The 12,775-nt window shown below is 40.4% G+C and overlaps 1 protein-coding gene across 1 annotated transcript in view; it reads left to right on the forward strand.

The window, feature by feature from the left end:
• LOC111947159 (uncharacterized) overlaps nucleotides 1-11,671 on the forward strand; it is a 30,107-nt gene extending 18,436 nt beyond the window's left edge. The window contains exons 2-10 of the mRNA XM_023953557.2: nucleotides 3,337-4,863; nucleotides 4,950-5,091; nucleotides 5,186-5,331; nucleotides 5,419-5,558; nucleotides 5,662-5,824; nucleotides 6,859-6,952; nucleotides 7,044-7,113; nucleotides 10,032-10,105; nucleotides 10,188-11,671. Coding sequence (XP_023809325.1) covers nucleotides 4,611-4,863; nucleotides 4,950-5,091; nucleotides 5,186-5,331; nucleotides 5,419-5,558; nucleotides 5,662-5,824; nucleotides 6,859-6,952; nucleotides 7,044-7,113; nucleotides 10,032-10,105; nucleotides 10,188-11,109 — 2,004 coding nt within the window. The 5' untranslated portion in view covers nucleotides 3,337-4,610 and the 3' untranslated portion in view covers nucleotides 11,110-11,671. The remainder of the gene's footprint in view (nucleotides 1-3,336; nucleotides 4,864-4,949; nucleotides 5,092-5,185; nucleotides 5,332-5,418; nucleotides 5,559-5,661; nucleotides 5,825-6,858; nucleotides 6,953-7,043; nucleotides 7,114-10,031; nucleotides 10,106-10,187) is intronic.
• The last annotated feature ends 1,104 nt before the right edge of the window (nucleotides 11,672-12,775 follow it).

Here is a 12,775-nt window from a genome sequence, read left to right on the forward strand (position 1 = left end):
GTTTTGGGATGTGTGATTGTGTGCCTGTATGCGTGCGTGCGCGCGCATGTGTGCGTGCTTGCATTTGTGCTGAAACCGGTGCTCACGCGATGCAGGCGGGAAGAGAGGGGGGAGAGCGCGTTTGAGTGTGTGGAGCACATACACGCGCACTTCAGTCGCCGTTTTAGCCTTAAGGAAAAAGTGATAAAGAAAGTTCATCTTTAGCAACTGATACTGGCTCCTGTGTCTAACCGGCTCGGTGGTTCTGAGGGTTCGATTGCGGAAGTGAACCCCGCGTTGTATTCGTGTTCTGCGTCTAGCGGCTCCGTCTTTAGATGTATGCGCACTCAAAGACAACAGGGAGGGGAGGGGGTGTGGGCCGATTTAGGTGATCAGAGCGACTTGCGCGCTTGCTGGCTGTGCATTTGGGATGAAAAGCACAACTGATGCTACCACAGCTTATCAGCTTACAGTGACCGTGGGGTGGCCACTGGGGTGGCCAGGGGTGGCCACCCCTGGTGGAAGAGAAGAGAAGAAACTCTTTCCGAGGTCCTCTTCTTATGGTGAAAAACAGTCCAGCGTTAATCTTAGACTTTTTTATGTAACTGCCGTTGCACTTACATTGAGATATCTTGGGGAGCAGGAACTGTCTTTACGCGTGCTTCAGGAAAAAAGGGTCGTTGTTCTTCCTTTTGATGGCATTTATTTTCTTGAACGGCAAAAATATAAAGTACAAACCACAAAAATACTCAAAAGCATGAATACTTCCTTACTGTAAAAATAACATGTTCTAAACACAGTTTAAGCACGGTCTAAGATTAATGTGCTGCCATGCTTCCCAAGTTCAAATCCAAAAGCCAATGCCAATAAAAGACACGGCGGCTCCCAAAATGCACCTAACCAATAGGAAGCCGGAACAGCTGCATGGCCAAGGAATGACAGGCACATGCATGCATAAAATCTAATAAATGACCTAAATTCAGCCAAATGGCTCCAACAGTCCATCTTTATTTTATCTTGTTGGACATAGTTTTTCAAATTTTAATAGATATGGATCTTGACTAAAGTTATCAGTAGTTATAAAGATACTGAAGCTGCTGTCACCAAACCTTCTGTACGGACTAATAATGACCTTATTGTCATCATAAATATATATCATAAATGTCAATAGTTCACTTTGTTTATTTTTGGAATTTTTCACATTTACAAATGGATCCAATTTGGTCAAAAATCCTCAATAGCTCTGAAGATGCTAGATTTTTATTTTACATAATCTTTATTGTAGTAGGAAAATAAGGTCATGATTAGTCAGTTCAGTAGGTTTTGTGACAGTAACTAGATCATCTTCAAAGCTATTGAGGATTTTTGACCAAATCTGATCAATATTTAAAAATTAAAAATTCCTAACAATTAACAACGTGAGTTATGACATAATCTTTATTGCAGTAGGACAATAAGGTCATGAGTAGTCAGTACAGGAGGTTTGGTGACAGAAACTTTAGTATCTTCAGAGCTATTGAGCATTTATGTTATGATTCATATCTCTATTAAGTTTTAAAAAATAAAAGCAATAAAATAGAGGTTGACTTTCTAACAAAATTTAGTATAATAATAATGTAGCATGACTATGCTGACGAGTCTTCATTACCAGTTCATATAAATATAGACATGTATTCACTTTTTAAAAGTTTACTGATTTTTACAGAATGGTGTTTCACAGGGTACGCACTTTATTGACGGTCCTTTAGCAGCCGGCTCGCTGCTCCGTTTGCATTCACAGCTTAAAACGAACAATTCTGATTAAAAGGCAATAAAAACGATCTTTTTTCTTTAAAGATGCTTTTGTAGTTCATTCTCCGTGTTAATAAAAAATGATTGAGGTACTTGCTAACACATTTGAACGTTTATCAGAAGAGTTATTGAAGCAGGAAGTCCGAATCTGTGAAGATCTAATTTAACCGAACTGCAGCTGCTTGATTCCCGTGCTCCTCCGCGTAGCTGATAGCTTGCAGTTTAAACTGTGCCTCATAATCCTGTCTCTTTGCATTTCCAGGGTTTCCAAATGAAGTTGTTCTGCATTATGCTCATAACTGCACCGTTGTACTAGGGGGGGGGGGGGGGGGTCTTCTTTCACGTCCTCACCTCTTTCCATATCGTTCTCATGCTGTTCTCTCCTAGATCTTCTTTACCGAAGTCACACAACAACACATTAGAGCCGCTCTGTACATGTAGGAGAAAATGTAAAACTTTCACCTTATGGTTGTGAAAGTACTGTATTTAGGAACTGTATTTGGAAACTTTAGAAAAGGCAGAGAGAGCTGAGGAACCGCCAGCTCACGCAGCAAGTTTGGGGAAGCAGAAATAAATGTCACTCAGTCTTTAGAAACTGTTCAAACAATCATGTGGATTTGTGTTTCCATAACATTAATAAAAGCACGTTTGGAAGATCGTTCGTATATTACTGAGCTGCTGCATAAAATAAATGTCTATGGCAGCGGTTTGTTTACAACGGGACCTATTTCCTCATCCGGGGATTTTTTACACTACTGCGCATGCCCAAATTATTCATTCCGACCGAAAGTGTGAGCCATGGGAACGTTTGTTCTAATCGGAAAAAGGTTTTCTGTGCCCATGTGCACGGGTGAATTTTAACCCGACCATTGATCCGATCAAGATATTTTGCCCATGTAACCGCGGCTAGTGACTTCCTCCCCAACCTGGGTATCTCTTTCAGCTGTTAACAACCCAGGTGAAACTGGTTCGGTTTTTTTGGGTTTCAGAACACTGCAGTAGGTGGATGGAAGAATAAACCTGAGACCACCATTCTTATTAAGAGAAGGGTTATCCTTTGTTACAAAGATGGTTTCTTTCACTCCTTGCTCAAACCATCCTTTCTCTCTGGCTTAAATTCTTACTTCACTATCCTCGAACGAGTGGTTTTTGGCCTTCGGGTGGAGGTGCACTGCAGATTCAGGTCCACTTGGGTTGGCTCTGCGATGTTGGTAAAGCCGCTTGTGTAGAGGTTGTTTGGTTTCTCCTATATACTGTTCATTACTTATTGTGGTGGCTAAGATTTTAAAGATGATTCCATCCTAAATGAGTTTTATTTCTAAGAACTTCCTTTTCTTAAGATATGTGTCATGGTGCCTCTGTCAGTCTCCTCCCCCTCCCCTCTGCTTGGCTCCTGATGCGACACAGCTGCGATCACTTACCTCATCACCCGCCTGCCTTCATAAGGAGCACCAGGACCAGAATTCATCGCCAGTTCGTTGCCCCTGATGATGCATAGCATGGTCGTCACGTTCTTTGCCCTTGTTTCAAGCCTGTACCTAAAATCTTGCTCTTACCTGTCTCCAGGAATCCATTGCCACGAATGGTCGCCTGAGTATGCTGTTTATCTGGAAACAGCCTAGTCATTACCTCCAGTCAAGCCACAAGCCTCTGCCGATCGTCCACTCAACCACGAGCCTCTGCCGAGCCTGCAGTTCACCACGAGCCACGGACGAAGCCACCAGTGACGTCACGAGCCGACGAAAATCCTCCATCTTCGTCTTGGGTCCTCCTCGGAGTCTGCCGCTTCACTAACTCACCTCTGAACCAAGATCTGAATATTAAACCCTTTTCAAACCTCTCCAGAACTCACCTGCGTCTCCTTCCGGGTTCCAGCGTCTGGGTCTATTTAGTTCCGCTAGTCATGACAATATGTCCACCATCAGAAAAATACCACAAGAACTTGTAAAAAAACACACACACAAAAACAATTTCATAGGAGTGGGCATTTAACTGTTATAATGCAAACTACAACAGTGGAAACACATTCTCTGGAAGAATAAAACACACCCCTTTATCAAAAGAATCTGATTTATGGTTCTCAAATTGACAGCCACTAGAAAAATTATACTTTTCTGACTCCATTGAGCCAAGTATGAAGTTTGCTGGAGGGTGTGTGTGTGTGTGTTTTTTTCTTACGATGCCTCATAGTTCCAGTGAACAAACTATAAATTCTTCAGCACAGCTGGAGAGTTATAGCATTTCCATGCTCCTGCATAGTAGAAAAAAATTTGAGAATGGCCATAAAACTCCCAGTGGTTCTTTTATTGTAGGAATAATATGTCAAAGTCATATCAAACAGTATGGAATGAGATTTCACATCAATTCCAATATGAGTAGTCAATTTGGCAAAATAGTGGCTCAAAGGTGTCATGAATAAAGTGTCTAGTTGGTGTGGCTATTTAGTTTAGTTGTTTCTGTGGTTTCGTATTAAACTGTAATTTTTGGTTGTTTTTGTCAAAGATATACAGACACAAAAGAAAATGCAGGCAGAGGTGAAAAAAACCCTCATAATAAATGTCATTTGAGAGGCGCGTCTGGCCTGTTCCTTCTTGTGCTGGAATGCTTTTGCGTCGCAATTCGTCAGAAAGTAAACACGCGTTGCTGTTTTCAACTCTCTGTTGATGTCGACAAACTTCCACTTCTTTAACGGATAAATTTACTCAACTTAGTTATTTTTTTGTTTTAGTTTTTTTTCCTGAGGTAAACTCAATTCCTTCGTGCTCTCTTCCGCGTGTGGAGCGCGCGCCTCTGACGGGAAGCTCTCCCTGGGTGCGTTTCCAGCTGCTGACTTCATCCGAATGAGGAAGACTTTTGACTGTGACGCGATCCCTACGTCCAGCCGTCGAGCTCGAGGAGAACGGAGGGTGTTTTCTTTTATTCTGACCAAAAACATGAACGGGATGGCGTATTTGACAATCTGGAAACAGTCGTTCCACCTCCATGGATCCATACTTGTCGCGCAGAGAAAAGGAAACACTCTAGTGTTGTTTTCTGCGCCATGGCTGTTCTTTTTCCTGCTTCTCACGGGGCAGTTTGCTCTCACTTTCGGTGGTAAGTATTAACTCGGTTATTTTATGGTCTTTTGTCCTAGAACTATTGGTGGGATCGCGTGATAATGCTGCGTTTATTCCTTGCAGGAGGCGAGAATGACGCGGAGGTTAACTTTGACTGCACCAACGACTTTACAGAGATGTTTTGTCAGTTTGACTCGCAACAACACTCAAACTGCACTGATCACAATGTGACTTTTGTCCTGATTGATTACAGCGAAACCACTGAGTTAGTTTTTCTGCCTTATTCCATAGAAAAATGACACTGTTTAAAAAAAAGAAAAACATTGTAGAACACGTTTGTTTTTGGTTTTTCTCTGCAGGAATGGATGCACTTTACAGCAATGTGACAAGAATCAGTGTTGCTGTTCTTTGAATATGTTGTTCGTGTACGGACAGAATCACCATGCAAGTTTGTGGAGAGGTGATAGAAGGGTTGCATCTAAAACCATCAGTGTAAATGACAGCTGTATGTTGAATTTTCTTCAAAACTTTCACATTTTCACTCCATTAATCTGAAGAAACTGCAGCTTTACTTCTATTTTTTCCTCTTTAGTCAAGCCTAAAACTCCTACAATTGTCAACGTGACTGAAACCAATGGAAATTTTGCAGTCAAGTGGAAGACAAACATGGAAGGAGTGAGAGATGAGTTGACTGCAGAGGTGACCTACCACAAAAAAGGAGACCCAGAGAAGGTAGGAGCCGAGTCCCTAGCGCCAATGAGCAGCTGATTATTTTATGATGACATAAAACTTCCACAAAGAAACCACATTTTTCTATGTTCCAATCCCAATACAGGTCATTTTACCATTAAAACCACCAATGGTTGATGGATACCAGTACTATGAAATAAGTGGAGGGAATTTGTCACTGGGAGCAACATATGTGGTCAGTGTTAGAAGTGTATCAGAGTGGAACAAAAGGCAGAGTGACAGCAGTGCAGAGTGGGAATTCAAGACCCGTGAGTGTTCATTTTTGGTCATTTTAGACTCCATTAGAAGATGAATAGAAATATTCAAGACCCACTCCAATGAAAACTTTTTGTGTGTGTTTTTAACATGCTCTTGTGGCATTTTTCCCATGATGAATGACATATATATATATATATATATATATATATATATATATATATATATATATATATATATATATATATATATATATATAAAACAAGCTTAGCATTGCATTTTTGAGTATTTCTCTATTCAAATTGTTGTGAATCAGGAGCAAAAGTAAAAAGGCCATTAGAAAATTCTTGTAGCTGTGATAAAAGTGTTACAATCAGCAGGGCAAAAGCTCTCTGCTCTGCTCCATTCCAATGCATCCAATTGCAGACAAAGATATCTATGTCTCTTTGTTTTTCCTCATACGAGCTGACATCTGGCTCCAAACTGTATGGCTACGCATCTCCAATATTGCTCGCCATTTTTTGGCAACGTTAATGTTAGGTTGGGGTGTGAGGGGCTGTAAGCTTACGGTAAAGGGTGTAAATAAATAGATGGATGATATGAAATGGGGACTTACTCCACACCAACAGTTTTTCCCATAATTCAGAGGTAAATTTCTAATGAACTCCTGGCACTCTGCAGAAATGATATCCTAGAAAACGACACAGGTTTTTTGGAGTTTGGCTAAAAGTGCCTTAATTCTAATTAAAAGACCACTAGGAACACTTTTAAAATGGATCAAAAGATGACCACAGCGGGACTTAAACCTGATGTTTAACCTTTTGTAAGACTAGTAATGCAGCCAAGAGATAGGAAACACATTGAGTGTGACTCCATTAACGGGGATGAACAAACAAACAAGGATACAGTTGTTTACTTAGCTTTTACAAAGCTCTGAGTGTTATCTCTTGGGTCATATTCATTCCACTGGAAAACACAGCAAATGGATTCCTAATTGCTATCCATAACATTATAAAAACATCGTCATCCAGTTTTGCCATTTACTACTGAAAATTATAACTCTCTAATTGACTTTTTTTTTTTGCAGCCACTTCCCATTTTGCACAGGACGTTGTCATCATAGTCATCCTTAGTGTTGTTGCAGTCTTCATGAGCGCTGCTGCCTATATTGGTTTTTCACGGTAAGTCACCTAAAGGTTTGAGCACATTGAGTTCAAAACACCGTGGATTTGTCTTCTGTGGTTTTTAGCTCAAAGTTTTGTTTGATTTCAGGATTAAAACCAAGTGGTGGGACAAATATTCTGACCTAAAACTTCCCACCGTTTATTCATCCAAGAAAAAGGTGAGGCATTGATATTGGTCTGGCAGTTTTGTTTTCCCCTTTGAATTTTATTTTCAGACATCCCAGAAGTCAATATTCATCTCCTTATTTGAATGTTTACACTTCTCAATGTATTTGGATATTCAAAACTATTTTATAGACACATAAATGTTTCATTTTGTTCCATTCCATCCAATAATGGCCAGTCACAGTTGGGTTCTTATCTCAACAGAAACTTAGTTAGAATTCTCAATATTCTAAATAATCATTCCGGATATTCAAAGTGAAACTGTGGACGTCTGAACTTCAAGGTGGTAAACATAAGTGTAGCACATCTATTATGAACATGTAAAACAGTATTTATGACCAGGACAAACTGAATTATAGATTTCAGTGTTATGTATTTTATCAGGGATAGATATTTTTTTTATAAATTGCACCTTAAAAAGATTTTTTGTTGACATCAGGAGAGTTTGGGTTTTGTGACTGCTGATAGTTTTTTTTTGTAGAGAACTAGATTCACTGAACTGTCAACACTTGACCTGGAAAAGTACCTGCTCTGAGCACAACTTGTGATTTTCAGTTGTGACAGTCCTTGAAAGTCCCACTCTGATCATCATCATTCCAAAAGGTCTTTGGATTATGATTATGCCAATTTCATGCAAAAAACTAAAAACGATGTCATTTTTTGTCATAGTTTCTGCAGAGCGGCAGAAGTTAATTATAAAAACACCTCTGAGTTGTGGGTGGAACTGTTGGCACAACCCTGCCCCCCGCCCCCCTTCCCGTCACCAATAACCGAGAGATATCTATTTACACTCTCTCCTGCTAGCTTATTGACCTTCACACCTCCAACCTAAAATCACAAGTGCAACAAGAATGGCAAGCGATACTGAAGCCATCCAGCTGTACAGTTTTAAAACCAGACGAACGTGGATAGTTTTCTACAAGTGAAAGCATCAGAATGGCCAGAATTGTGGCACACCCAGCATAGTTTTTGCACCACAAATAAGCTTTTTTTCAAACTGTAGAACTTAGAAATGCAATTTTAAAAACTGAAAAACACAATTTTAATCGGAGTGGGTCTTTAAAAGCTTCGAGCTTATGGTTTGTCCTTCGTACAACTTCTCTATGTTAAATGACTTCACTATGTTAAATGACTCCACCCTTCTAAAGCTAATTCCAAGGCTGCTTTGAATGGATAGAATCACTGCAAAACCTTCGTATTTTCTTCCCTCTGTACCACCCTCACATGTTTTGTTTCTCTCAGCTGAAATTCCAAATATTTATCACCAGCATCTTCCCTAAAAGTGATTTGAATTAACCTTTGTCTGTTCATCTGCTGCTTTTGTTTTCTCAGTCGGTCCCCAGTCTTTCTTCCGTTGCAATGTTTCAGATTTAATCAAATTCAAAAGATTAAGTTGTCAGTTAGAGCCACTGCTTCCTCCTTGTCAACATTCAGTAATATCCTTCCTTCATCACTGGAATTCTTCCCCTACTACTCCCATCTTCAAGGTTCCTGGTGCAGATCCCAACAGTCTCAGTTATCCTTGTTGTATTTTCCTTATCCTAGTCTTCTTTAAAATATAACTGGTGCAGTAACTCTTGACCTTTTTCCTTTCTGGATGACCTCCCTCTAACAGCTGATCCTCTTCTCTCATCCTTCTTGATTTAAAAGGAGCCTTTAAGCCTTTCAGACTCCCTTTCTCTTGGACAGGCTAGTTCTATGTATTACTCTTACATTCCTTTCCTGTTTCAAATCTACCTGGCCACACTCACTTTGTTCAAGTACAGTCATTTACTTCCGCCACATACAGACATGCCCCAGGGTTTAGCCCTCGGCCATCTAGCTTGTCCCTTTTGGCTATACTTTCAATAGATATCACTTTCATTTCTGTTGTTATACAAATACATACATAGCCATCCTGCTATAACTCCCATCTTCCTCAAACATAAACGACTGCCTCCTATCAAAATTAAACTGTAATTTTCTAGAATTAAGTGATGATAGAACTGAAATGATCAAAACAAAATCCAGTTCAGCCAAAGTTTCTAGTTTTCCGGCTATGTTTTGATAGTTTCTCTTTTATTCTTTGCTGGATTAAGGAGTCTGGATGTCATTGTTGTCAGAATTTCATAATATATAACATTACTACATGTCAGGGGGCTAAACAGTGGTTAGCACTCTTGCTTCACTGCAAGAAAGCCCTGGTTTGAATCCCAGTTGGGACCTTTCTGTGATGAGCTTGCGTGTGATTCCAGTGCATGTTTGGCTTTTCTCCAGGGACTTTAGCTTCCTCCCATAGTCCAAAAAACATGTTTTATAAGTTAATTGAATTCTTTAGGTCACCTCTTGGTGTGTGTCGCCCTGTAACAGACTGGTGACCTGTTCAGGGTGTAACCCGCCTTCGCCCAGCAGCAGCTGGGTTGGCTCCAGCAGCCTAGAAGAGATGTAGCAGTCTCTGAAAATGGATGGATAACATCAACCGTCCGCGTTTGTCCCTTGTTCTCTACATCAATGGCATTCAAGTTCAAAGTTCCTTTTTGAGGGGTCTCATAAACTAAATGCTTAGCTATTATTATTAGTAATGTTAACAGTTATTACCCAACATTGGTAGGGTGGTCGATCTCCAATCGTAAGATTGTGGGTTCGAATCCCACCTTGCCCGCCCATGTGTCGAAGTGTCCTTGGGCAAGACACTGAACCCCACCTTGCCTCTGGTGGAAGGTTGGGACCGCCTCCGGTGTGTGTGTGAATGGCTGAATGGGACTGTGACTGTAAAGCGCTTTGGGCCTTCGAAGAAGGTAGAAAAGTGCTATATAAGTATAAGCCATTTACCATTTAACTCTTTATGGTGTTTACTTTCTGTAATGGTGACAAAATTCACATAAAAGAGCATTTCTCTGCATCAAATCATTCATAGATGTTCCTTTTTTAGATTTTGGAGCCTTCAGATCCCAGAAGTAACCCAGTATCTGTGGAGCACCACATTTTGGATGGTGGCAAACAGTTGTAAGTAGGACTCTTGTACCCCGAATGATATTTCCTATATTAAAATAGCCATCTGAGTAACATCTGCCCTTTCTTTTTTAAGGTCAGAACGGCAGTTCACAGGCAGCGAAGAAAGTGATGGGAGCAGCCAAGACAGCAGTGGAATCAGTGATTGCTCCTCACACCCGAGTTATGCGGAAACTGTTCAGCCCGATTGTAGAACTTTAAGACAAGAAGCTTTGGAAAAATTCTTTCCAAATGTGAGACCTGTTAGTCCTGTAACTAATAGGGACCTTAGTGAGGTCTTTAATGTCCATTTATGTGGTGTAACTGGTGCTCATGATAGTTCTGGATCATCTGGTGTAATCAATCCTACCTATTGCCCAGGTATGTCTGGAAGTCCTGATCAGTTCATGCCAGACCAGCCTAGGGTCTTAGAGAGTGAGCCTTCATATCATACCACAAAGTGTGACACCGTGACCAATTCCAGTCTGTCTGGCCTTTGCCCAGCCTCGCTAGATGTCCTGTCACCTATATCAATAGACATGTCATATCAGGGCACTAGTGGTTCACAAAAAATGTCAGTCATAGAGGATGATAGCCCATTGTCCCTCTCTAGTGGGATTGGCACAACCCCGCCTTTAGAGCCTAAATCCAGAAATGATGCTGACTCAGAGAATCCAAAGCTGTCCTGTGGCTCAGCTATGCTGGCTAGCAAGGAGGAAACTCGGTGTAACTTCCTGAAGGTGGAAAATGACTACCAACCTATCCAGAGGCAAGCGGAAGAGAATTCTTTGCTTTCACCAGAGAACTCAAAGGAATGCGAAGACAATTTGGAAAAATGTTCAGAGAAGTCAATGAGTTCCAACCCCCGAACGGCGGGGTTTGACTCCTTCCTTCCAGATTTAATCAGTGAGAGTGTTCGACATCAACCTGAGCTCCAAAAACCTTTTTTTTGGTCGCCTCCACAGTCTGGAGACATATCTATACCAATTATCACTGAGAGTGGCTATAAACCAGTGTAGCCTTTAACTTTATTATTTAGGGTAAGTCTAAATTAAGTACAGAAAGCTTTCTGTACACATACACAAAAGGTCATGCATTATTTCTGTATTGGTGCAGAAAAGTTACCAGTGTTCTGTATTTGCTGTTTCAATGCTGTGCATGTTAAAGAGATGTCACTAAAAATTATTTGAATGTTGCTGATGGTTGCTGTTATGTAAATTGCTAATAAAATGTATTATATGTGGGCTTTTTAAGCTTGTAAAGGTGGAGGCAAATTAGTCTTGTGCCCCTTTCCTGTGTTTTTCCAAGAAAGCATTTAATAAAGGAGGTATCAGTTCGTCATCAGAACTAAACCTTTTAGGTTTATGGAGTTCTGTGACAGACTAGAGCAACCCAGACAGACGTGCTTCTCTACTGAAATTGCTTCCTCATTGCTTTTTCTCTGGAGCTATTGACACAGTTTCAAAGAATTTTGCATCATCCTCAACCGCCATGTTTCCCTTATCACAACAGATATGCTTCAGTATTGTTGATGACTGAATGTTGCAATTAAAGCTCATCACTTGTCCACAGCAAAAAAAATATCATTTTCGAGCTGTTTTTCTTTTTTTAAAATGTTTTGGGGGAAAAATTTATTTCTAATACTGGATACAGAAACAATAGGATTTGGCAAATTAATCTGAATATAAGCCTTCAATGCAGAGCCACATTCAGCTTTTGGAATTATAAAAATGATAAATTGCAACAACATTTTAATTTAGTCCACAGCAAATGTAATGCTTATGATAAACCTAACTGTCCAAAATTTAATTGTCCTAAGCAGTGAGATAAAACTTCACAGATACAAATGATTATATGTTTTGAAACAGTGATCAGTCACTTTAAGCTTTTCTTTTATTCCTTGTGCTATCTTAGATGACCCCACCCTTACTTTGACGTGTTCTCCCTACCATGACACAGGTGGATAAAAGTGGAAAGATTTCATGTAATCCATGGACACCAGTGAAGATCACAAATCATTGAAGAAAAAAGGTTCAGAGCACTGTCTAGTGGGTCTAGATGACCCAACTCCCAATGTTAAAATGCCTAGGATAGCACAAGGGTTACATTCATCCATTTTCCAAAGTCTTTCAGGGTCACAAGGTCCCAGCTACTGTAGGGCGAAGTCGGGGTACATCCTGGACAAGTCATCAGCATGGGGAGACTATGCAAACGGCACACACAGAGGACCTTAATTGGATTTATACCAGCACCATTTCACTGTGGAGCAAAATCTTTAACCGCGACCACCATGCAGCTTGTTTTCGTTTATTTGAATTTTCCATTATAAATCCCCTTTCTAACTTGATTAAGGTCCAAGGGACTTTAGTGTCCCATTCACCCACGCACTCACACGCCCAGACTTGATGTTGGCTCTACTGCCAACCTGCAACCACTAGGTGACACTCATAAACAAACGCTTCAAGCGTTTGGCTGAGACTCAAACCCTTTAAGTTTTGGGTTTCCAAAAAGTGTTTAGTCCAGTTTTTTCACAGAACTATCATCTGTCTGTCCTGTTGTTGGGAGGAGTCATTTTACCCAGCCTCGGTTAGTTACCATTTGTTTGCATCTTTCTGATGCACGTGGGTTTGGGTTAATTTATTTGATTTGTGCGGTTTATTCCATGTTTGTGTACAATTCCAGAGC

The sequence above is a fragment of the Oryzias latipes genome, chromosome 3 (genome assembly GCF_053564925.1).
Source record: "Oryzias latipes strain Hd-rR chromosome 3, Olatipes_Hd-rR_3.1".
Classification (NCBI taxonomy): domain Eukaryota; kingdom Metazoa; phylum Chordata; class Actinopteri; order Beloniformes; family Adrianichthyidae; genus Oryzias; species Oryzias latipes.